Source organism: Maniola jurtina, chromosome 15 (genome assembly GCF_905333055.1).
Source record: "Maniola jurtina chromosome 15, ilManJurt1.1, whole genome shotgun sequence".
Lineage (NCBI taxonomy): Eukaryota > Metazoa > Arthropoda > Insecta > Lepidoptera > Nymphalidae > Maniola > Maniola jurtina.
This window is the reverse complement of record NC_060043.1, coordinates 9148040-9175785: the sequence shown is the minus strand read 5'-3', so window position 1 is coordinate 9175785 and position 27746 is coordinate 9148040. Positions and strand designations below refer to the sequence as shown.

The following is a 27746-nucleotide window of genomic DNA, read 5'->3' as shown; positions in this document are numbered from 1 at the left end:
AGGTAGCAAAATGTGTGTGTACAAGCCACAAGGTCAATTTTGAAAAGGAGTAAATTATTTTCGGTATAAGAAAACAACTCATTACTCAGCGTAGCATAATATTAAGTGCATATTAGCATATACAAGTAATGAAGGACATTGCGTAATAATAGTGAGAATAAATAGAAATAGGTACAGTTCGATAAAAAACATACAAGTGGGCTATTGTACTTATTTGCATAAAAATCCACGCTAAAAGGTACCGATAAAGCCCGTTTGACACGAACTTTCTTCTACGCAATACTCATAATGCAAGTCCGTATATTGGTTAAGGTCAAATGTATAGGTATACATATAGGTGTATGGCTATTGGCTACCTACTGTCGGTTGTTAAAGAATAAATCTTGTAATCTTGTATCTGGAAGTTGCTTGCCCATGCAAACATTATAAACAGGGTGTTTTTTCTCCAGTTAATAAAAAAATTCTTTATCTGACATTTATTGCAGGTAGATTTTCTGTAGGTAGATTTATATAGAGTAGGTATATTATATCCCATCAAAAACATAAATGTGAAAAAGTGCCAAGTTCGATAGAGAAAATGAGAGATTGTAAGCTTCGCCGATAAAAGGTAAGCTTCGCCGACAAAAGCATTGATATCTAAATAGGTGCCAAGTTCTTATAGGTCTTTATATCATTCCTACAAGAATGTACAAGAAACTTTGATCGTTTTAAAATATTATTTTATGTTATTGAGTACATATAACTTGGCAAGTTTTTAAAGTCAGTAAATCACATTTTACGTTTAACATAAAATTTAGTTTAAGTTTAGGAATGTATTGGCAAATATCAAAACTTGCTAAGTGTACTATATTTTATATTAAACATTAAATGTAATTAACCGACTATTAAAACTTGCCAAGTTATATGTACTCAATAACATAAAATAATATTTTAAAACGATCAAAGTTTCTTGTACATTCTTGTAGGAATGATATAAAGACCTATAAGAACTTGGCACCTATTTAGATATCAATGCTTTTGTCGGCGAAGCTTACCTTTTATCGGCGAAGCTTACAATCTCTCATTTTCTCTATCGAACTTGGCACTTTTTCACATTTATGTTTTTGATGGGATATCATCAATTTTTGTTAAGTTAATTTCTCTTCATTTATTAGGATTATCCTATACCTGTAAATTTTTGCGTGATTGAAAAAGCTTGCAGCTATGCAACTTCGCTTAGTCAATTCTCAAGAGTGTTCATAGCTATAATCTAAGAAAATGTGTTCAGCCGTTTGAAGATTAGCGACTCTTTTCTAGTTTTCTTATTAGAATAATAAAACCGGTTAATATCTACTATCCGAGTAATACATATTAGTATTCACTATTCAGCCAAATTCTAATAAGGCGATGTATTGGCATGGTAATGCGTAATGTGTATACTTAATATATCACTATACGAATCATTTAAAGCTATTTTCAACCCCCTGATAACACAGAAATACTTAAACCTAAACACGTACAACTTTGCATATCAGGTAAAACTTTTTGACCACTTAGAATGTAAAATTACATGAAAGTAGTTTACATAAACTGTTTTTCAACACATGTGTCCACTTACTAGTTATACATTAGAAGTTGATTCTCTTCACCGTTAAAGGGAGCGATATTAATTGCTTAAAATACGCATAACTTCGGAAAGTTAGAGGTGCGTGTCCAAACAAACCCTGGACCCCAGACCTAAAGAGCAGGCCGACATCTCAACCACTACTACCACTTTGTAAAGTTAGTTAATATTTATTTATTAAAATTAAAACAATAATGTGTACAGTACCTACCTAAGTACTAATCAGTAAATGTTTTTGAAGTTCATGGGATACAATTTTTATTATTAAAACAACATAATATTGCAAATATTTTGGTGTCGAGTCAGCTGACATACCACCATGCTGCAAGAGGGTGGCCCATGTGCACTATTGTTTCTAAGCTACCTGCTTTTTTTCATCGTTTTGCCCCATTGAAGATCTTTGTTTTCGATACAGAATAATGGTGCCTAATTTGTAATTTCTGAACGAGAAGTGGTGCGATATTGTTTCAAAACTAGGTATAGTAGTACCGGCCGGTTCGGAGTTAAAAGCTATAAAAGTTAACTAATTAGGTAAATTATTCCAAAAGATCATAAGTCGGTATGTACCCATTCCAAACGCTGACTTAACTGTTTACGCTAAGGTTTAAATTCAAATGCCGTCATGAATAATTACAACAGATTTACTTAATATTTTACAACAGGGTTGCAACAAGTGACGGAACTCCAAAGTCCGGAAATCCCGATCAGTCCTTCTTTAGAAGTGATATTTAAATAACCACCTTTTTACACCTACCTAAACTTCAATTAAAAATTATTATGTTTATCTTGTTATCTGTTTCATTATTATTATAAGTAATGTGCCTTATGTGCAGTTATGATATTGGCAATTTGAAAAATACATCTATTTAACAACCCTATGCAGTCGTAGAATTTCTTTGTTTGCGGGAAAGGTAATAAATTTTTAGCTTTAACAAGTAGTCGTTAGGTTGAGTTTTACTCGACCGCATTAGGGCTTATGACCGTTCATAATATAAAACACTATTGTTAAAAAGTTTTATTGCTATTAGCTCTTAACCGGCCGGTACGACTATACCTGTTTTTAATTTTTAACGTTTCGCTGTCCATCAACAAACCATGTGATTTATAAAAAGGTCACTAACAACAAGTGGAAAACTTGAAATATCACGTTATTTACGAGTACGAGTTGCTTCGTGGCACCAGTGCTGCTGAAACGGCTCGAAGGATTAATGATGTGTATGGCGGTGGTTTCGCAAAGGAAAACATAGTGCGTTTTTGATTCCAACGTTTTTGATCTGGAAATTTTGACCTGCAGAATAAGCCCCGGTGACGACCAGAGACCAAAGTTGATAATGAAGAATTGAAGGGTTTGGTGGACTAGTACCGGTGTCGTTTACTACAGCTTTCTTAAACTGGCCAGACGATTACGGTGGAGGACTATTGTCAGCAACTGCAAACCATGATGGAAAAGCTAGCTGCCACACAACTGAGGCTGGTCAATCGCTCTAGGCCACTGCTGCTTCAGGACAACGCTAGACCACACAACAGACGGCTACCCAATTAGAGGAGCTTCAATTGGAATGTCTAAGATATCCACCGTACCTACTCCCCGGACCTTGCTCCAATAGATTACCATTTTTTTTAGAAATTTTGATAACTTCTTATATATGGAAAAAATTCAACTCCGATGGGGCAGTCCAAAGCGCCTTCAAAGATTTTATTGATTCCCTTCCGAATGGTTTTGTGACATGGCAAAAGTGCATAGACAGCAATGGTATATACTTTGATTAAATAAATATATTATATTTAAAAAAATCGACTTTTTGGTCTTCCCTTACAAAACGCCAATTTCATATGTAAGGACCTAATATCATACTACATGCCCGTGCAAAGCCGAGCAAAACCGAGGCTAGCATATATTAATATGTAGTTATAATGTTATGTTACTTGCTTTGGAAGTTAATGACCCATCACAATCCATATTAAAAAGCGAATATTTTCTTTGTTGATTTGTCCTTCAATCACGTCGCATTGGAGCAACGGATCAACGTAATTTTTTACGTGAGTATACTTGTACCTAGAGAGTGACATAAGCTATTTTTAAAAAATCACAGTTTTTGAAACGAAGGACAAGGTCCACGTGGACGAAGTCGCGGGCATCAACTAGTATATTAGACAACACATACCTGTAATAGGGTTCATTATTGTTTGTTTTCAAGTAGGTAGGTATAATATGAAATAACTTTGCCTTCATACCTATTCTTCGTTCATAATTTCTGAATTCGAACCGGCGACCACTTATTTATGGCTTTGATCACAGGTCAAGGATCCCTAAAGATGAGTATATAAACAAATGCACTATTATTAATTGTGAAAGTAGGTAGGTAATTACACAGTGTTACAAACTTAAAATGTGTGCCTCGATCCATACTTGCTGTTCTCTACAAGGCGCCCCAATAACTTTGTCCTATAATATATGACATATTAAAACATAATTTGCTATTTTCTGATTTTTTCCTTTGTATACACCTAATTACCTATCACTATACCAAATTTCAAGTCTCTAACTCACCTGGAAGTAGGTTAGGTTTTTGATGAGTGAGTGAGTGAGTGAGTGTTAAAAATGGCACTTTTCAGACGTTAATAACTTGAGAACTGCAAAAGATTTTTTCATGAAATTTGGGTTTCTAAGCGATCAAATAGACCTTAATAGATATGCAAAATTATAAATGTGTAGGTTTAATAGTTTTTGAGTTATGGGGGGGTCAAAAGTAGCTCGAAATGGTTCGTGTAATATACACTTGTCAGCGTGCCGCCGTTCTTATTAGAATCGAACTTGGCGAGACACGCTGTCGCGTGTCTTGATTTAAAAAAATTATGTAGAAAATACTAAGGTAAGTACAGGTTCGGAAGTTAAAACTACGCAATAGTCGATTCAAACCAATAGAATGTTCATACGTTGATCGATATCAGACCATAATAGAATGAGATCAATCAATCTACATCGACTTTCTTTCGATTAAATCAATCTGCTCGATTTCTCAATACTTATCGACCGGTGATCGATGGCAATCGAATTCCGTATGGTGATTTCCTATGTTGTCTTAACAGTCAACGGTGGATCGATAGTTTAACGACCCATATCCCTAAATCAATCAAAGCTACCACCTCTGCCGACCCAAGTCAACGTCAGTCGAGTGGATAGGCTGTGATAACATCCTTAAACTAGCGGCACGCTATGATGGCCGGTTTGACGTTTGTCCGCTCATGAAGTTCCGTATTAATTGATAACGACTTTGAAGGAAATAATTGTATTACTTTATTGACGATAGTGATGTGCAGAGATTCATAAATTTTATCGAATGTAGTTTTAGGTTTAGGACTCAAAATTTATTTATTAAATTGATTTCTTAAATGTATACAAGTGTAGAAAAATCAGTTTGCACCATTTAAGGGGTGAATGTACTTGTGAATATGAACAATTTTCACTATGTGGACAAACCTCTGAAATCGCAAAAAAATATCAATAAATTTTTAAAAATGGAATCTAATACGATCGTCACATAGGATCGCTGGCTAGCACAACTACTACCTCCGGCAAACTCGCGTCAATGCTCAATGCAAAACAAAGCAGTTTCGAATTGACGTTGCTTCGAAAAGTATAAACTGTCAGTGCAATGCGATTGTGATATAGTTTTGACCTGGCTTTGGATTTCAAATATTGATACTGCATTACTGTTGACCCTTGCTCGTTAATTTGGACTCTGTTCAAGCCCTTTGTTGTGGATTTCGTCGATATGACCGAACGTACGCAGAGAACTGTTCTAAATAGTCAGACACGTGAGTTCGTAATACGCCTTCGTAACTATTTCGATCGTGAAGCTCAAAATGGAGGGCCAATTTTACCTATAACGTCAGTGGTTGAACGCGTAGCTGATGCGCTTAATATTGGACAACGAACTGTTAGACGGATAACTAAAAAAAAATATGGCGAGACTGGCACAGAAGAAAATAAACTTCACACACCAAAAAAGAGAAAACGAGCAAAACCAGTCGTAGGCATCGATAGCTTTGATGCCGATGCTATCCGAAGACATGTTTACGGCTACTATTTACAGAAGGAGTATCCAACAAGAAAAAAGTTGGTGCATTCACTGAAGGAAGCTGGATTATTCTTCGGTGGGGAAAGTTCTTTAACGAAGATTTTGAAGACCATTGGATTTCGATACAAAAAATGTAACAAACGCAAAATATTGATGGAAAGATTTGATATAGCGATGGCAAGGTATACTTTTTTACGGCAAGTGAAAGAAATCAAAAATTGGCAAAATGTTGTGTTCTTGGATGAAACATGGCTTAATGCTAACCATACTGTAGGCCGTTCTTGGAACGATGACACAGCAGCATCTACTTCCAAAGTTCCTGTAGGAAAAGGATCGCGACTTATAATTTGTCACGCCGGAACCATCAACGGGTTTGTCGAAGGTTCTCTCATGGCTTTTGCGTCAAAAACCACTGGAGACTATCATGAAGACATGAATGGAGAAAAGTTTACTGAATGGTTTACCTCAATGTTGTGTAGCCTCCCTGAACCATCTATTATAATTATGGACAACGCCCCATACCACTCGATGCAAATTGACAAGCCACCTGCCCAATCCCAAAAGAAAGCTGATATCGTCGCATGGCTTCGTAAAAATGGCGTAGATGCAAACATGAATATGTTAAAAGCGGAATTAGTACGTCTTTTAAAAGAAAACAAACCAACCAAGATCCGATACGTCATTGACGAAATAGCATTAGAACATGGGCACAGAGTTATACGGTTACCGCCTTACCATTGTGAGTATAATGCGATTGAGTTGGTGTGGGCTCAAATTAAGGGATATGCTGCAAGACACAATACAGAACCCCCATTTACCACAAAAAAAATGCTAAAATTATTAGAAGAAGCTTGTGAACATGTGACTAAAGGAGACTGGGAAAAGGTTGTGAATAGAACTGTTAAATTAATAAGGGAAGATTATGAAAGAGATGTGAAAATACATAATATTATAGAAAACGAACATATAATTATTAATGTATGTGATGATAGCAGTGACGACAGTGAAAATAGTAGTATGGACGAATCTGATTAATTATGGCCTTTTGTGGCACCTTTTTTGGTATCTTTTGTATTCATATGTTTCTTGTGTGCATATAAAGTATGTATATTCATTTTCGTTCAAATATTCAGTTCGTTCAAATAAATTAAATAAACATATACATTTTTGTTTTATTAAACCTATTTAATCAGGTACAAAAACAAAACTTAATTGTTTTTTGTTCGAGAATAAATTGACATTCCACATCACTATTGTAATGTGTCAAACCGGCCATCATAGCGTGCCGCTAGTGTAGATGCAGGACAAAGCAAACGATCAGGCAGGCAATTATTCTTCACCCTAATTTGTGTCGCTAATCGTCCATTTTTTCATGATGTTATTATATTATAATACTTATGGTCCCGTACTAAAAGCTTTTCCCAAGTTAATAATTCAATTTTACATAATCAAGCAACTGCCTTGCTTCAGACATTCAAATTAAAATATTTTAGATGGGATCATTTCTATGGAATTTCTTAATACTGGAGATAAGTTGTTCCAAATTTCATTTTAATAAAGGACTTTAAATTGCATTTCTACAAAATATTTGCTTGAGTGAATCTGATCAATGCTTTCTTGCATGCAGCAATGCACTTTTAATTTCAACCATTTCAAAAAGTATGATTTAATATCGTCCAACCTACTAGAGGCTGAAGAAAAAGCTTGAAACAGCACCCACTATTAACTAATCAGCTAATCTTTTGTGGACGTATCTGACAGACTATTGCTACGTAGAAGTTTTACTATTGCTTACTTTCAAGCTTACTCTGGTATTGTCTTCGATACGAATAACATTGTTTTTCTGGGAATGTTTTCGTGTCAATTATATTTAAATTGCCTTAACAAATTACTGATAAAGAGGCCTTTATAATAAATAACCAATAAAACAGGCTCTATAATTTAGAGCGGTAAAATATACAATCACGCGCGATATGCTACGAAAATTCGTAGCCAATTCGTAGCACTCATTGAGCAGTGGTTTTATTTAAACCATTGACTTCATTTCTATTTTTTTATATCATTGAAAATACTTATGGTCAAAATACGAAAAATAACTTTCAAGAAAAGGATGTGAAGACATATAAAGGTATAATTGCTAAATTAACGAGTAATTTGTATGAATAAATGCTTGATCAAACTTTTATTTTTATAAATTGTTATTGACTCGGCTACTTCGACTTTTTGCGGAGCCTGCCGGGCGATTCAGAACACTCGATTCTGTAAGTTATTGTTCAATGACGTTTTTCATTGAAAAATACATCTTATCGAACGATAATTTACCGAGTCGAGTGTTCTGAATCGCCCTGCTGATCATTCATTTTCAATCGATAAAACTCTTCTGTGTGTTCCTCTTCTTCTTGTGTTCTTCGATGTTGCTGTACGAGGTGTTCTTTCTATAGTGTTGGGTGTGATATCGTCAGCCCAGCTCCGTCAATGGGTGCGCGGTAAGGCAGAGTGTAAGCTGGAGCGGGTGATCCTAGCGGGCCAGGGCCACCGGCTGCTGGCGGAGGCGGAAGCGTTGCCTCTGTCGCGATACTTGACCAACTTGATCATCAAGTGTGATGCCCTGCATGCAGCCGTTGAAAAAGGCTCACTTCTGGAACTGCAGGTGGCAGTGGTAGATAATATTTTTTTAATTATTTTGTATTGTAGTTAAGTATAATAATTAGTATAAGTGGTGATAGTCAAATGGTTAAGACGTCGGTCTCTTATTCAGGGGTTTGGGGGTTCGATTCCGGGCACGTACCTCTAAATTTTCGGAGTTATGTGCCTTAAAAAAAAATCACTTGTTTTAACGGTAAAAGAAAACATCGCGAGGAAACCCGAGTGTTGGAGTTCTCTTAGAAATTCATCTTCGAGCTATGTTATGTGCCCCATCATTAACATATTAGGTAAGATAAATCGAATTTTATTTTCACCACAGAATTTTATTCAAACTAGGTAAGTAATACAGTTTTGTACAATGTTGTAGTTTTTGTTTTTTTTTTATTTTTTCTTTTTTTAAACTTATTCGACAATAGGAGCTGTTCGACCACGATCATAATCGCCACAAGTACGTGGCGTGCTTCGATGAAGCTGGCGTCGGTGTGCTGCACAAAGCGGTGTTCTACAGTTACATGGACATCGTGAAGTGGCTCGTGGACAACTACCCTCAGCTGGTGCATCAAAGGGACTCTGTGAGGATTCTTCTGTTATTCAATAACTTATACCCTGTGACTTCTTCCACGTGCCCTAAACTTTCAGACCCCTATTTTACGCCTTAGGGTCTGAAATTTCAGAAATCCTTTCTTGGCAGATGTCTACGTTATATTAATAGCTATCTGCATGCCATAATTCAGCCCAATCCGTCTATTAGTTCGAGCTGTGCATTGATAGATCAGGCACCCAGTCAGTCAGATATACTGTAGCTAATACTGTCGCACACAATCTATGAACTAAACTAGATTGACAGGTCTAAATCAAATGCTATATTTTCCGCAGAAAGAAAATTTTTAGTTTAAAGATTGTGTACCTGTAGTATTAGCCACAATATCGTTTATTTTGTGGATATTACGGTCGCAAAAGTATCTCAATTGACAGATATCCACTGCTGGATAAGGTCTCTTGCAAGGAGTACGGCTCTTGCACGGTATTATACCGCTACTGTCCAGCAGTTCTCAGCTAGCCACTTTAAATGTAAAAATTAAAAAAAAAAGGCTTCCTTTTCGAAATGTACACCCGGGGCTCGATTCCGGGTACGCGCTTTTCTCTTTTCAGAATTATGTATTTAATATTTACTTAAATTACTTGCCATAACGGTAAAGGAAAACGTCGAAGGAAACCTGTATGTCTGAGAGTTCACCATAATGTTCTGAAAAGTGTGTGAAGCCTGCCAACCCGCACTTAGCGAGAGTGATGGGCTAGAGTCAAAACTTTTCTCATTTCCATCTCAAGAGAGAAGACATGTTCTCAGTATGATGATGATGAAATGGTAGGAGGGTCGCACTCCACTCCACTACACCGCCGCTTGCCGGGACGAGGCGGCGGCGGCGGGCCTGCTGGAGCGGGCGGGCGCGGCGCGGGGCGCGCGGGACGCGGGCGGGCGCACGCTGGCCCACTACCGCGCCGCGCGCACTCTGCTCGCGCTGCCCACAGTGCCCCGCGACGCCGACATGCCCGCCCGACCCAACGCCAACCCACCCGGTGAGTGCTTAACTTAACTATTTACTTGCTAAAAATATAAACTTTTATATATAAGTATTTGTGAATATTGTTATTAATTATTATTTCATTCAGAATAATTAATTATATGGATATAGTTTGCATAGGTTTTAAAAACTTACGTATCTCAATTTATGAAAATTTTTACCTTGATCATTCAAATTCTCGTATGCAGAAGACATTATTCTAGATTTTAGGCAAAATAAATAAATGAACAGAAGTTTATTTCAAGCAAAAAAGTCTCACATGAGTGTGGAAAATGAAAGAAACTAAACTAAGCTTAGTAACTAAAACTAAAATAAGTTGTTTTATTTAAAAGGTGTGTTAAATAGAAGAGCCTGGTATCTAGAGTTTAGGCATACCTACCTACTAAATAAAATATATTTGAAGTAGGATGAAGGATCCCTTCGATTTTTTCGATTTTTTGAGTAGATTGTTTTTTTGGAAAAATGATAGATTGTTTTCATATTTTATTTCAGTTATATAGGTTATAGATAATTTAACTAAACTTTTCGACCTTATGCAAAACTTAGAGGGTAGGTGGTGCATAGTGCATGCTACGTTCGCGTAGACAATTTTAACTTTTTCTGTGAATTTTCTCGGAACTTTTCGTTACATGCAATCTATGAAATATATATTCCGATATAATATTATGTTTCCATTTTGTTTTACTATGACAAACTTTGGTTTTAAGTTTTTAAGTTGACGGGTTTTTTAAAATCCCATGGGAACTTTTTGATTTTCCAGAATAAAAAGTATAGATGTAAGCTATATCTCTGTACCAAAATTTTCAAAATCTGTTAGCTCCATGTTAGCTCAGACAGTTAGACACACTATCGAATTTATAATATTAAGTAAGTAGTATGGATTATTTGTCTTTGGGTCATGTAAAAAGGCTTGGCTTTCAAAGGCTTGGCCAAATGTTGCGTGGTCATGAATATTACTTTACTGCCTTTCACGGAATTGACGCCGCGCCCGTTATCGTGTCATATTAACGGACTTTTCATTTCGGACAATGATTTACTTTGCTACGCAGGTGCTTATACCTTCAAGGTTAATTCTGAACCATGGAACTACAATTCTTTTTCTTCAAACATAGGTGCCCACTTAAATATTTCTTGTTTCGATTTGACTCTAAAATTGCAGTTGAATTCTTACTTAAAATTAATAATTTACTTCGTTTGTAGGATCGTCTCAATTTATGTCACAGTTAGACATACTCTCTTGTAGAGATTTTCACAATCTTGTATCGCTTGAGCCCAATGACTCCATGATTGATACCGTCTGTCAACCGAGTGTGGGTTTAGCGACGCAACGTTGCGTTTTCAAGACTGCATCCTCCTTTCTCTCTCTCTCCCTTGAGGAATCTCTATTCCAGTATTAAATACCTAAGATAAGAACCCCAATGACCTGCGGCTCTCCAAGCTGCCGCTTCTATACCTACTAATGATACTTCAACCTCACGTCGCAACTCATTGGTCTCTTCTTGTCGGTCTTCTTGTCTGTGACTCTGCTTTTTCTTTATTAAAACTACTTATTTATGACTTAATAAGTACACCTTATTACCTAAGGCTAACTTAATAAATCTAATGGGGGGGGGGGGCTACTCATCACTGTTCATATTATATCGTGCTGCAACGGAGCAAGGGATGACTGCTATTCCGAAAATCAAAGAGTTCCCCAAGAGTTTAAAAACCTAAATCCATGCGGACGAAGTTGCAGGGATCAGCTAATATCCAGTATAAGTCAAGAATTAAAAAATAATAAGTAATTAAAATAAAGTGCTGAATCAGGTATATCATGTTGACCTTCACTGTTTAAGAATAAGTATTTACGTGATTTTACGAAATTCAATTTAGACCAGTAAATTACCTCAATTTAATAAGAAGGCGATAACATTTCAGTTATTTTCAATCCAATAGCGTTTGATCAGATCTTGATGGATAGCACAGTTTCGATTGTTTTGGGTGTTTTAGAAAACCGCTTATGCTAATCGCGGTAATAATTCCGACCGCCAAACACGCGAACTTGTTGCTTCATTCAGCAATGTTTTTGAAGGTTCTGAAAATATTATGCTCAACACCAAAATAATATGTTTAAAAGAACTTTTTTCAACTGTCCCACAAAAATATTCACATTCAGATCTTAAAAATATTCCTGTCAATTATTCTTTATTGATATAGATAAAGGAATTTTGTGGAGAAATTGTTGAAAAACTGCTTGGTAGTTCAGATTTTACCTTCCATCCACGTTGGTCAGTATTAAGTAGAAGCATTTAGGCTACCCTTATAGAAAATCAGTATTGAAAGTAAAAATGATAGAACTTTCATTTGGTTTTGTCGGTTACAGTTGAAGGCCTCATGGCCTATTAACTTCCATACATTAATAGTCAATACCCAGCTAATAAAAGTCTATCGTGTAGTTCTGTTGGGTATGTGCGATCGATCCGTGGTGCGTCATTAAATATTAACAACGTGTCTGTCTGAACACCAGGTAGCCTGACTGCGACCTTCATTGCACAACAATTTGTCCTTTAATAATTAAGATAATGTTCTCCTAACCGAATTTCTTTCACGACAGCCAATCGGAGACTAGTCAGCTACTTACGCAGAAGATGTTAAAGTGCACAAGTTTTTATACTAATCACCTATACCTACTTGATATTCTCTCACTCTTCTAGCTTAATGGAATGTCAAATCTGACAAAATCGACGAGAGATTAGGCGCAGAACCATACGTGCTCTTCGTCGCACAGGCTTGTAACTTCGTCAACTTTTCAACACCGAGCTGCTACCGAGAATTTCTTAACGAAAAAACCCCAATAACTTTTTTGACCCCATGATCTGTAGCGGAATAGACACTGGACCACAAAGCAGTCATTATTTTCCATAATGACTTATTAGTTACAGGAAGCTCAAGTCAAAATACCACCACTTTGTATCGTCTTACATTTAACGATATCTCGTGCCTACCTAGAATCTTAGCGCAGTTTATGCAGTGGCCATAGGGTAACGTTGAAGCTTAACTCAAGGCTCAGGAAGGGTTCTACTGAGAGACTGTATTGACGCGGATGGTGAAGTGATATGGACAATGTTTTCATAGACTGACGGTATATGGCAGTATCAGGCATCAGCTTCTGTCAGTTGTTATTAACAAGCCCAACATGATATGATACTCGTAAGATGAAGAAGATTATTGAGTTTAGGGATTCCGTTAAAGTAGTAGACGTTATATTTTGTAGAGTAATAATCAAAGAGGTTAATAATAGACCTGACCTTGAGTTTAGGTAAGTTCACTCGGGTTTAGTTAGATGAAATGGCCCTTCAAAGTTTAGATTCAAATCTCTAATGGTGTAGAACACGCATCTAAAAAGAAACCATTATTGTGACATGATTCTGATTACAAAATATTAAAATCCATTGGATTCTCTGATTTTACTTTTTGAATTCCATTAAAGAATAGACTTTAGATATGGCTGTCTTTCTGAGAATAGAGACCATCAAACTAATATAAATGATCACACTAATATTATAAAGGCGAAAGTTTGTGTGTGTGTGTGTGTGTATGTGTGTGTGTATGTTTTTTACTCTTTCACGCAATAACTACTGAATGGATTTGGCTGAAATTTGGAATGGAGATAGATAATATCCTGGATTAGCACATAGGCTACTTTTTATCCTTTATTTTATCAAATAGTTCCTACGGGATTTCAAAAACCGAAATCCACGCGGGCGAAGCCGCGGGCATCTTCTAGTATAATATAATTTTGCCGTTTGCATTGATACAAGTATTCGTAAGCCTGACACTATTACTGCGAAGCCAATCGGATTATTGGGAATTACAGGTTACAGTAGTCTACTTCTTGTATGCTTTATCAACGATGCATTTGTTTTATTCTATCAAGGCTATGCAAATTGATTTTTAACCCCCGACCCAAAAAGAGGGGTGTTATAAGTTTGACGTGTGTATCTGTGTATCTATCTGTGGCATCGTAGCTCCTAAACTGATGAACCGATTTTAATTTAGTTTTTTTTGCTTGAAAGTGGCTTGATCGAAAGTGTTCTTAGCTATAATCTAAGAAAATCGGTTCAGCCGTTTGAAAGTTATCAGCTCTTTTCTAGTTACTGTAACCGTCACTTGTCGGGGGTATTATAAATTTTTAATTTACACTGGTTTTTTACAGTGTGAACAATCATTTTAGTGAATAGGTACCTAAGAAGTAAGAACCCGCTTGATTCGAAATGGTTTTTGAACCATTTTACTTTTTGCCGTAACACTGTTGTGAGTTTGTTTACCACCGTCCACCTCGTAGTACCTAGGCCTAGAAACTCTGTCCATAATAGTATAAAAGTCATCGGGCCTATAAATACCATAGTATCATCTTATATCATTGACAAAAGTGCTACTCGAATTTGTTTTTCCGGGCCTTTTTTTCGGACGTTCCTACCAGTGGAAAAGGCTACTGGCTATCTACGAGTTTTTTTGAGCTATACCTACCCGCATCTACAACAGCTATAAACATGAATCGATTTGAATATCGAGGACAATCAACTAATCGTATGTGTCGAAAGTGATGCGGACCAAATTGACTGGAATCAATGGCGTCGATGCTGAAAATATACTACGGAGCTACGCCTTCCATGAAAAATTAGTATACGTTCAATATCGATAGCTACGCCACACCCTTATATATTTACTCAGTTTTATTATAGTGCATACCTCATTAATTTTTTACGATGAATTTTCTTCATAAATTAGTATAATCCTCTTAAAATAATCTACTTGGATAACAGTTGTTTTGAATTAACAAGGTCGTTCGACTGAAAACTCAGTTTCGAACACGGGAAAGACCAAAATATTTTCGAAGTATTGTTTAAAGTATTAATTCAGTATTTATAGTAGTCTTATGCAAAAGATTAGGGTGTCCACCGCATTACTACCCCAAGACATTGATATAAATGACAACATAAATATAATGTGAAAGAGGTCAAAACCCTTAGCAATGTTTTAGGACGTAGAAAGACAGAGAGATGTGCTTTTAAGTAGGTTAACATTAAGCGTAAAAAACTAACTCAATAAACCTTTCACTTTGATTAAAAAATAATAGGTAAGGACTTAGGTAACAAAATTTTTTTTTTTTGAAGTCTATTGTGTCGATTACAAAATTCGTAGTGTTTGCTATATTTAGTTACTTATCATCTGTTTCCCTTATCGTGGGCCACTTTACCTTGAACTTTTTAATCGATGACAGACAATACCTACCAGGAAAACGCACCTGCTCGTACAGAATAAGTACTTAGGTGCAGCATGATTGTAAACATTTCATTAACCACAGGATTAGTCATTAACAGGGCTCTCTCCGTCACTCGCTTCATACAATCGTAGTTCCAATTTCATTTGAATATTAAGCAACCAAAGTCCATGAAATTTTGCAGACATATTCTAGAAACTAATATCTGTGTCTGTGGCGTTTTAGATTTTTCTAAAAATATGTAGTTTTAAAATTACAGGGGCTCAAAGATTTGTATGTAAATTTTTAAGACCGCGTACCTAACTTTGAAACTTTGATTTATTTTAACAGAAATCATGTTATCAACATGATAACAATATAACAATGTTGTTGACTTGTTAAGTAATAACTTTTTATGTCGTTTATATATGCATGTTTATTTTGTAGGGTTGGTAATCAAGCGGCACAACATTCGGATATGGTGCCACGAGTGTGATATGGGCCGCTTGCAGCGCGTGGTGTGGGAGGGGCAGGGAGCCAGGCTGCTCAGTGAAGTATCCAGCCAGCCTGTTGTCAAGAAGTTCCTGGAAGCTGTGCCTTACATTATGGTGAGATATTCCACCAAATGGATGATTCTATCTTTAGGGTTCCCACCAAAATAATAAAAACTTTCTCGGACTTCAATTACTTTTATACTTGGCATAATATTGTATATCAAATCTTTGAAAAGAGCAACCGCCGAGTTTCTTGCTCGTTCTTCTTGTTAGGAAAGGCATTCCGAATGATAGATGCTTTTGACGGTTCAAAAGTACTTGTGAAAGTCTTATTGAATAAAAATATTTTGAATTTTTGAAAAACTTTGTCTGCATGTCTCAGCTGCTATTTCAATACTAATGGTATGATATCGACTCGAAAGAAATGTGAAATTGTTGCATGGTGCAACAAAGCTTATAATTCTTTCTAACCGAAATTTCACAAGATCGTCTATTTTTACTATCCATAGAAAGACAGGTTTCTTATGTAAGTATATAATATTATCTACCCAATGATAAGACAAGTAGAATAACAAGTGTAAATTAAAAATTTATAACACCCCCGACAAGTGAAGGCATCTTGACAGCTTGGCATAAATTTGTCAATTGACATAACATTAAGAACCTAACGGTTATCTAACCTTCTTTTCTACAAGAAAACTAGAAAAGAGCTGATAACTTTTAAACGGCTGAACCAATTTTTTTGGATTATAGCTAAGAACACTCTCGATCGAGCCACCTTTCAAACAAAAAAAAGTAAATTAAAATCGGTTCATTCGTTTAGGCGCTACGATGCCACAGACAGATACACAGATACACAGATACACGGACACACAGATACACAGATACACACGTCAAACTTATAACACCCCTCTTTTTGGGTCGGGGGTTAAAAAGAGGATTCCTACAACCCATTCCTTTTTATATTTTAGACTGCATAGTTTAGTAGTTTTCAATCGACTCGTTTTTACAGAACACGATACGTGACATCCACAGTGCTGTTATTCAAAACGACTTGGAAGGACTTTTGAAATTAACCAGCGACCCGGTACCTCCTCAGGCTCTATCCAGCAGGGATGCCAACAACATGACAGCAATGCACAAAGTATGTTGTATTCAATGATAATAATAATTATTTAGTTGAGAGGCAATTAAGCATTTATAACAAGTTAGTCTACTAGAAACTTGGAACAAACAGTACTCTATATAATAGTAGGAGAACAAATTCGCAAAATAACTTTTTTTTTCTACAAATTATTCTTGTTTTATGATTTTATGATTAGTCGTTTTTGAAGCTTGACCACGGATCTTTACAGACTTTATTTAACTTTATTTTATAGATTTACTAGTTACTAATTAGTATCAGAGTATGGTTATGCCAAATTAACAATGCAGCAATGTTCGCCACATAAAGTAAAAAATCATGTTCATGTTTATTATCATTTGTCTGATAACTTGACTGACTTGATGACTTCTTTTGTTATGTCCGATTTTTACTTCATTTCCGGTCTGTTTACAAAAAAATATGATTAGGCTTTAGAGGTTATTCCTAAAACGATTAACTATGATTTCCTCAGGCCGCCGGCTTAGGTCATGGTGGTATTTTGAAATATATCATAGAAAGATACCCTCAAGGGATCAGCGATGTTGATAACGATGGACGAACACCTTTACACTATGCTGCGGTCGTAAAGGACGACCAACATACTTACAATACTCTCATTGGCGCAGGAGCTGACGAAAGCGCTGTTGATAATGTAAGTGTGTACTATGGTTTGATACATAAATTGTCGACATAAATTTTTCATAATTCACACTCTTCTTTATCGTCACTTATATTGTTTGCAGTGATATTTATTACTTAAAAAAGTTATGCATGCCCCTTATAATTTAATAATTATTTTAAAAGAGTGAGAGGTAACAATACTTTTTATTTTATAGAAAAATAAAACCCCAGCTTATTATATCAATAGGACTCAAGATATTGATAAAAATCTATTCAAAATATTGCCTGAGGCGCCAAGAACTCCTTCGAGTACGTATCCACCTTCATGGGACTGGAAAATATTAGATACCGAATTCGTAGGAGAACTAAATACTAAAAAGATTAAAAAGAAAAATTTAAAGGCTTCGAGTGAAAATATTTCCTCAAAAAATAACACAAGTACAATAACGGATAGCGTAGAAAATAATAAGATAGCATCACTGAAAAATAGTAGCACGCATGAGTTGATTAGAGATTTACCAGATTTAAATGATAGTGAAAAACAAAATGTAAGCAATAACGAACCTAGCGAAGATCATACGCAAAATACTAAGGTGAGCTTCGCATGTTACACTATTGCGAATGTCGTTTTAATTGATTTGCATTGCTTTTAAGCAAAAGGCATTTGCATGAATCATATTTTTACTTTTAGGAAACCACTGAGCCTAACGAAGCAAATAAAGAAGAAGAGGAGATGAAAGAGATTAAGGAAAATACTGAAGATGCTGAAAACGTGTCCACTGATAACGGCGATATAGAAAACGTATCACATGAACCTGTCCCAGAAGAAACTTCAAATGAGAACGTTGAGAAAGAAAAAGAGGGAAATGAAATTGAAACTGCTGTGCAAGATCACGAAATATCACAAAATGAAAACAATGAGCACGACAGGGTATCAAAAGAAAATATTCACACAAATTCAAAAGATAAAGCTCAGGAGGCAGCACTACAGAGTACTGAAACCGAGGAAACTAAGGATAAAAATGATATTCTAAATAACGAACTTGCAGAAAATACACAAGAAAATAAAAATGAAGATAATCATGAAGAAATTGAAAACGATATTGCAATCGAAGAAGAAAATGTTGCTAAAGAAGAAACTCCTCATGGAAGTACACATAATAGTCCACTAAAAATATCAGATGAAAATAACTTTAAAGAGAGTGATTCAACAGAGGAACAAGGGCAAAATGGTAAACATAACCATGATGATAGTAATAGTAAACAAATGAATGGTCACAATGATAAAGTTAAATTCAAACATTCAAACGATCATGATAAAAGTATAAACGGAGATGAAATAGCCAATATTACACATACAAAACAAGATGATGAAGATGCATCTGAAGGTAATATTAATCATGATAACAATGAAGACGATGACGATGTACAAGTACAAGGAATTTGTCAACCTGAACATAGTGACACTTACACTAAAAGCGCTATATTAGAACAAAATAACGGCAGTGCCAAAAGAGGTAGCACCAATGCCTCTTCTGGCTCTACACATGAAATATAATCACTACATTTTAATTAATATAAAATAATGTGTATGGGGGTCCCTAACTAGTTCAATATTTTTGGTTGTTTTGCTAATTAAGGAAACGTCATCAACGGCAGAAATATTCCAGAAAATCTAATAGAAGGTATTATTAGCAGTGAAGCTGAACAAGAAACACAAGACGCTAGTATAACTCAAAGAAACAACTCAGTTCACAGCAATAATGTTGTAGTAAGTACACTATATATGTCATAAAAATCACAATTCGTCATGAATATAAAGGTAATAAGCCAACTAAATAAAAACCTTCCTTGTGGTGTTTATTAGTGTAGAACGAACATAGCACCTCAAATACCTCACGTACACCTCAACACTCAAAGTCTTAGATTAATTTGCTAGCTTCTTAGACTATATGTTGACATAGTCCGCGAATGCCTTACACTAACTACTTTTCTAAATATTTAGAATGTTAATAACTTAACACATATTTACTTATACAGGATAATGAAATCGATCCGGAAGTTACAGACTTGATCAATACAGCAAATATGGAAATGTTAGCTACGCTAGTATTAAATGGAGAAGGGTCTAGATTGATCGGCAGACGATCTGGCAATGTTGAATTACAAGCTTTTTTAGATAATGTACCAAATTACATGGTAATATTTAATGTAACTAGATAAAATGGTATGAACTTCTTAAAAATAAAATCATATACCGGTATTGGTTTTCTTGTTGCAGCAAAAAATAAATAGAGTTCACATAGCAGCAAGGGATGGTAACATAAGAGATTTGCAAGCAGCTTTAGACCGCAGAAAATTCGCAATAGCTCGAGACCCCATTTCAGCCAATGGCGCTACTCCTTTACATGTAGCTACGATACATGGAAAAACGAATATAATTAAATATTTAGGAGGAAGGTAGTAACAATGAAAATTAACTGTATCATGACATTTATATAGAACTATTTGTGGATTTATTATAAATATGTCCTTTTAGATTTCCTGAAACGTTATCTGCAGTAGACTTCGAAGGAAGAACAGCTTTACATTTAGCGGCAGTATTACCAGACAACGGGCATTATTACAACTTGTTACAACAATTGGGGGCTAATTCTAAAGATTTAGATGATGTAAGATAATGTTTGTTTCATTTTCGATTTTTATTGATTTTATTATCAAAGCATATATGGTTTTAGTTTATAGATAGACATATATATCATTGCAACTGCGAATGTTTATTTTAAGATTGGACGCTCTGCTGAAGATTATTACAGAAACCCGTCTCTACTACCATTCAGACAATTATTATCAGATTTTGGAATAAGTGAAGACAAGGCCCAGGCAATGTTCTCCGATCAGGGTAAGTACTTGAGAGAATATTAATATTATTAAAATGATGTAAATCTATTTAGTTTTACTGTCTAAAAAGTTGTTGAAAATGTTTAATACCTATAGATCTTTTATTAGAATGTAATATGTGCAGTGCCAGAAGATCACGTATCATCCCGTCGTGTCTTGGATATACCCGAGGCAATAGATACTTTAGAGCAGTGCTACAGACTACTTGCGTCAGCCAGACCGACACGAACGCCGCTATCTGCGTCATCGAACAAAGCAGCACCATCGCATGTTTTAGGAAGATTCCTTAAACGACAGACATTTGATTTGATCAAATTCAGAATTACAAAACTTGACCATGATCTTTTCGATGTCATATGGCCAGCTGTTAAAAAAATACCAGATAACAAGAACGTTGTACAGGTTGTAGAGGAAGATTTCCCCGGTGGGGTTACAGCTCCAGATTACTATGTATATGAAGTGTTTGCAGAGTTTATGACACCATTAATAAAAGATCTTCACAATATTAATATTCAATCAGACTTACCACAACACCCTATTTCAGATTTTGTAAAAAACACGCCATCGTCCGAATCATCTGAACCATTAGTCGAGTTAAATATTGATACAAGCGATGACTTTGTACTATCAGGTACAATGGAATGTTCGAGGAATTTAGATGGATTTGAACTGCCGCTAAACCTTAAGATTGGAAAACTAGAAAATATCGAAAGAATAATAACAACAGTTTTGATGAGAGAAGAGTTTTCGAGAATTATTGAACAATTAAGTCCCGAATCTGACCAAAAAGGAGGCTCCTATTATACACTTAATGAAATATTGGAAAAACCATCTGAAATAGGCGCTGCTTTAGCTGCATCGGGTGTATTAATTCCTCTATGTGACAGAGATGAAATCGATGATTGCAATCGTCTTCATGGAAAGCAATGGCCATATGGTCGTGGAGTATTTGTGAGTGATGATAAAACTGTGGCGGTTTGGATTAACGTTCACGATCATTTACGGGTCGTAATATCAACGCCGGCTGATGCTCCAGGAGAAATTGGTCTCACGTACAGCAAATTATCGTATATTATGACGTATCTACATGAAAAACTTGATTTTGTGTTTGATGATAGGCTCGGCCATTTATCGAGTAGACCAACATTCTTAGGAGCTGGTATACGTTTTAGTCTAATCGTAAATTTTCCGGGGCTGGCGAAGGATTCAGATAATATAAAACACTTGTGCGCTGTGAGGGGGTTGCAGTACAGAGAAACATTAAGTACGGATATTGCTAGAATAAGCAACTACCAGTGTTTAAGCGTAACCGAATCGAACTGTTTCAACGACTTTGCTACAGCCACTTCAAATCTTTTACACCTAGAAAAAGATTTAACCATGCAAAGTTCTGCTCACATAACGACTATGCTGAGCAATATATTCCGAAGAAAAAGAAGCAGCTTAGCTGATATTCACGATGTAGATAAGATAAAAAATTAATAACAAATAGTTCCTTTAAATAATCTATGCTATGTAGTGATAGTTGTAGAAGCTCTATATTATTTTTATTTTTTTCCTTTTGATGAAATATTAACAAGACAAAGGTGCGCTGTGAGGAATATGCTACCAAAGGATAATATTTTTCGTTTAAAGTAAAATATTCAACAAAAGCTTAGGTCAGTATCTACTAAATGTTACGTGTTCGTAGAAAGCTACCGTGTTCGTGTGAACATTTCTATTGAGTGACGTGTTTACTAAGCAATCGCTTCATCACCGTCAATTTTATAACAGCCAACGCTTTTGTAAATTCTAAAGCACTATGCAGCACAAGGCACCTTTGTCTCTCAATTGTACGTAGCTGTTTCGCCTTATTTTTTATTATTTTATGTGCTTTGTTTGTTTATTTGTCTTTTAAGGCATTACATGTATTTTATAGGGAGTTAATATAGAAAGTTAAGATTATTCGTTTTACTCTTTCTGTACAAAATTCAATAGTACATTTTACGCGTAGAGAGGACTTTTTTGTTACAGATGGTTTTTTATTTCTTTTTCCGTGAAGAACGCGTTCTTATAAAGGCTCAAAATATAATATATGCGAAGCAATCCGTAGACAGTTATAAATCATATGAAACTCCGATAGTACTTAATGTAACATAGTAGGCAATGTGTATCGGACTCAATATAAATAAAATATACTTAATTTATCTTTAGGATATTTTTAATATCCACGTCATTCGAACCGTGCCGGTGGCTTAGGTGGAAATACGATCTTTCTTTTTAACGTCCCGCGTTATTATGTCGAAGGCCAACTTAGTGAATAATTAAACAGTTTCAGGTATGAACCACGTCGCTAACGGCCATATGGACATTCCCATCTTTCACACCGAAGAAGGCAGATACCTCGCTCAGTGTAAGCTATTTTTACCGTGTAAAATGGAAAACAATATCTTTCAGTACGAGACCGATGAACCGGATTATATTTTTGCAGCACTCGGCGATCCTTTGATCAAAGGTCTGACCGAAGTGGCTAACGTTAAACCAAAGGATCCAGTTGCTTTCCTTGCGACGTTTCTTCATAATTTTCCCGAACAAGAGAAAACTCGATTGGGAACACAGGTGACCACTTTATTACCTATACCTATATTTTGTTTACATTTTAAATTATTTATTCATTATTTTCTGGTTATTTTTAGTTTGAAGGTTGTCTAAAGTTCAACTAATATTAGCTTGTGTTTTACTTTTAATTACACATAGAGGATAATGATCATGTGGGACTTAAGGTTATTAAATCAAATATTTATTGAGTGTTCGATATCAGACCGGCATTCGATACTTTATTAATCAGACCGCCTACCAGCTGAACCGCTGACGTTAAATATTTTAAACAGGAAACAAGTATAATAGTAACAAAAGAGACGCCCGAAGCAGACAACGAACAACCACCACTGAGTCACGAGGATGAGGAAGAACCACCCATGGAGAAGGCAATAGAAGATAGAGCTCGTACGGCCGCACGCACAGCCACCCGCACCGCCACGCGTCTACATCGGCCCATAGACGTGATTGCTGTGGAATCGAACCAGGACACCAGCCCCGATGCGCCAGAAGCGGCATATAGCAGTGCTGATAGAGTAAGATAAACTTAGTCAATTCTTAACCTTACCTATTTTATCGATTAAAAGACAAAATCGAAGATGATTTAATAACATGGATCGTGAACAACTTTTTGCACAACGTCTAAAGAGCTGAAAAACATTAAATTAACATTAACATTTATTATTTTTCAGCTCTTTAGGCGTTCAATACTTACCATAAAAATTACAATTTTCATTTTAGTACTAGATATTAGATGTCTAGTGGCATTACACGCGTTATAGTTGTAATTCTAATGAACGCAACGATGTTGGGATGACTAGATGTGTTGAACCTCAACGAGTGTTGACTGTTGATAAGAGGTCTCATCTATATGTAGATATAGAGTGCGACAGGTTGAGATGGCAACCGGAGTGGGGACACCCCCGTACACCGCGCACCTGCACAGCCCCCTCGCTAACCCACTGCAGGTGAGCGCAGGTGACGTGCGTGTGTGCGGGGCGTCGTCCTCCCGCCTCATATCCCGATTGCCATCTCAACCTGTCGCGTACTATAGGTATATAGATAGGTAGGTAGTCATTCCATCTTTGAGTTTGATTCCAAACGATTATATACTTCATGTTACATGTACTACAGATCAGTCGCTGCGTCCACAGAGGAAAATATTCTCATTTCAATATTTTTAACAATTTATCTTCTTTTGTATACAGGATGAACATGGACAGTCCATGCTACATTTCGCGGCAGCAAGGACTCACACCAACAATGCGTTATTCCAACTGTTGCAAGAATCGGACCTGAGCCTTGGGTATAGAGATGAACTGTACCGCACTGCTCGAGATGTCTCCATACAAGCCAATGTGTTGGAAAACACTACTGAAATCGACCGATGGGTTTTGCATCTGGCTGCTAGAGGTATAGAGTACTACGGATATTTCCATATACCTATTAATATTGTACATTGCTCTACGTTTCAGGTTCTCTGAAAATACAAATAAAATTCAAAGTACTGACTGACTGACCTGCCAAATTTCATGATTCTAGGTCAACGGGAAGTACCCTGTAGGTTTTCTTGACACGACAGGCAGGCAAACAGACAGACAGACAGCAAAGTGATCCTATAAGGGTTATTTTTACTTTGGAGGTATGGACTTCTCAAAATTCTGATTACAATTCCAGTTGATGAATGCACAATATGTTACAGGGAAAACTGATAAGATAATGGAGCTGCTTCTTCAAGGATACGATCATATTTTGGATGTAGTTGACGAAGAAGGCGTGCCGATGTCAGAAGTGGTAGCGCAGCGCGGGGACGAAGAAATGATTAATTTGCTAGCATCGATACCTGCTTTTGAGGTACCTAATTAAAAGTAACCCAATTATCTGTTGACTTTTTTCTTTACAAAAATATATAAATAAAAATGTGAGTGAAAATTACATAGAATAGCTCTCGAATCCCTTTTTGCTTGCGTAAAAACGGAATCCTTCTTAGAATAACAATATTCCAAAAGAACTCCATATACCTAATAATACAAGAGAGCTCGTTAGCAGAATTCATGAATTGATGAATTCATGAATGAATAATATTTAACTGGTTCTTTTATAATCGTTATATCTGAAGCACAACGGTCTTCAATTCCTGAAAAAACCCCATTTTATATAACCACTAGGTGATGCCCGCGACTTCGTTTGCGTGGATGTAGGTTTTTGAAAAATCCCGTGGGAACTCTTTGATTTTCCGGGATAAAAAGTAGCCTATGTGCTAATCCAGGGTATAATCTATCTCCATTCCAAATTTCAGCCCAATCCGTCCAGTACTTTTTGCGTGAAGGAGTAACAAACATACACACACACACACACACACACGCTTTCGCCTTTATAATATTAGTGTGATTAGTGTGATGATGAGGGCCAGACACGATAAATCCAGAGACCACAGCAGCCATCTGTAGATACCAGATACTCGTACCTACCTTAGATGTAATAAGAGTTGAAACTCGTACCTACTAAAATATCGATGCTACTAAACTACCAGCTTGAAATGATTGAACTCAATGTAGAACAAAATTTTGCAGACCAGACGTTAAAAACTACGCAGCTTTAAAATATATTGTAACAGTTTTATATGCTTTGTATAACCCAGGAGTCAAGGGAAACCCTTCACGGCGCAGTTCGTCGAGGAGACCTGGCAGCAGTGCAGGACTTGGTGAAAGCTGAAGGTGGTCGCACGCTCGCTCGAGCACAGAACACGTTCGGCAGGAACGCACTCCATGTAGCTGTACTAGCCCAGCACGAAGACGTCGTGGCTTACTTGGCTGAAAACTGCGTTGAGCTGCTTCGACTTGGGGATAATGTAAGTATTGTGTAACTCTTAAAAAGTTTATTTGACTATCATCTTTTCAACCCATCGCCCTACTCCCGATACAAGTGTCTGTCAGAATGAAAAGGATTTAGACCTGGTTTAGCAAACACTGGGATTGAAAAAAAAAAAAAAATTCAGCTTGACAGACTTCACCCTAAAGAACAGCATAGAGAATTCTAATGCATGCACATTTCCTCACGATGGTTTTCTTCACCGTCAAATCAATTGATAGGTACTGAACGGTACTTATAACGCAGATAATTCCGAAAAATTAGAAGGCTGTAGGCAAGTTTGTTGCTAGATTTTTCTGATCGCCAAAAAGACGCTTGCAAAGAATCCCATCTCTTGGTGACGCACTAAATACTAGGTTACCATTGCTATAATCGTCAATTTTAAAAGGATCTACCTATATAATTCAGTGAGACAAATCACCTATCGTCTTTCTACACTTGTCTCTTTCTACCACAGAAATTCAAACCAGTTGGAGAGTTTTTCTTTCCTGATCCTATAGAACTGAGCTACCTATATCCACCTAAAATAAAACTGAAAAGTTATTATTTTCGAAGTCTTCTAAACTTTTAGCCGTGTAGGTATTTTTTTTTTTTTAAAGAATATTAGGCATGCTAATCATGCCAAATACTTCCCTTTCCACTCCAATTAAGCGTCAAGCTTGTGCCAGGAGTGGGTACGACAATAGTGCAACGGGTGGGGTTTGAACCCTCGACCTTTTGGAATTCAGTCCGCTCCTCAACCGTTGAGCAATCGAGGCTCTAGTTAAGTTATTATTTTCCTTACAGCTGGAACGTACTCCCCTGCACTATGCAATGGGAGTCAACAAAATGGAATCATTAAGCCACTTGCTGATCCAAGCGGGCGCTAAGCGAGTCCTTAAAGACCTCAAAGGGCGTCAACCATCCTACTATTTCATGAATAAATCCGATATACTACGTCTTAAGGAAGAAGAAGAAGCTTATTAGGGAAGGTTTGAATTAAAGAGTTAAAGACTCCGAACTAAAGACAAGTATACGAGTAAGTTCTTTCATTGAACGATACCTTAAGGAATTTGGCGCAGTCTATAAGAGTAGGTACAATCAGACGGTACGTTTTTAGTGTCGACCATTTAATAATAACAAATCAGCATTTTTAGAATATGACAAAATATTTAGAAAATTCATAAATAATACGGTACCAAAAAATAAGGTAAGTAAGTAGGTACAACGACACTAAATAATGGATCGTCTAATTGTGCCAAATGCTGGTGTAACATAAAACTCCAGCTTGAATTTTTATGCCAGTATAAGAGAGGTTCTGCAGTAAATGAAAATAAATACATAGGTATACCTACGCATAAATGAATTTCTGAAACCAGCGGAAGAATAGGTAAAACGTAGCTCAAAAATTTATTTTTATCTAACAATTGTTTTAGAAACTATACTTTAATGGTAGCTAAGTAGGTATCAATACCAGGTAGGTATTATAAGTACTTAAAACCAGAATTTAAAATAGTTATTATTATTTGATACCCCAAAAGCTCTTGTCTGAGAGTATTGTATAATGCATAAATTTTAACTTCTCACTCGCCATATCAACTGGCATATCAAAAGAACGGACCGCACTTTTGATATGACATTTGACCTTATAATTAAAATGACGAGTGAGTTCTCATTTTGTACAGACTATAATTAGGTAGGTACAGACTTTAGATATAACTTAGAAAACTTTCGAATGATAGTAAAACCAGATGAGTATTTTTCACCAATTTTGATTGATAAAATGAATACTTATTTACTAGCTTTAAATTAAAATTACTTATGTACTTGTAGGGACCCTTATAGTACACCGATATTTTATCCCTTGAATGTTTTTCGTAAATAAAATGATAAAAAAATTGATGTGTTTTATTTAATGTAGGTACCTACCTACCTACATTAGTTTTAAAAAAAAAAGAATATTAGCCATGCTAATCCATGACTAATATTCCCCTTTCCCCTCC

At 36.1% G+C, this 27746-nt stretch overlaps 2 protein-coding genes across 2 annotated transcripts; both read left to right on the top strand.

Moving 5' to 3' along the window:
• The first annotated feature begins 9790 nt into the window (after positions 1-9790).
• LOC123872334 lies at positions 9791-21798 on the top strand. Its single transcript, XM_045916548.1, has 12 exons — positions 9791-9909; positions 15604-15764; positions 16663-16794; positions 17267-17446; positions 17631-18008; positions 18107-18803; positions 19056-19186; positions 19456-19614; positions 19697-19875; positions 19955-20087; positions 20203-20317; positions 20441-21798. Exons 1-12 carry the CDS (start codon positions 9879-9881, stop codon positions 21796-21798), a joined length of 3654 nt encoding a protein of 1217 aa, XP_045772504.1. The 5' UTR covers positions 9791-9878.
• Positions 21799-21900: 102 nt separating this feature from the next.
• On the top strand, positions 21901-27634 carry LOC123872347 (ankyrin repeat-containing protein At5g02620). Its single transcript, XM_045916568.1, has 8 exons — positions 21901-21974; positions 22628-22708; positions 22787-22914; positions 23187-23429; positions 24102-24306; positions 24596-24747; positions 25535-25744; positions 26551-27634. Exons 2-8 carry the CDS (start codon positions 22636-22638, stop codon positions 26728-26730), a joined length of 1191 nt encoding a protein of 396 aa, XP_045772524.1. The 5' UTR covers positions 21901-21974; positions 22628-22635; the 3' UTR covers positions 26731-27634.
• The last annotated feature ends 112 nt before the right edge of the window (positions 27635-27746 follow it).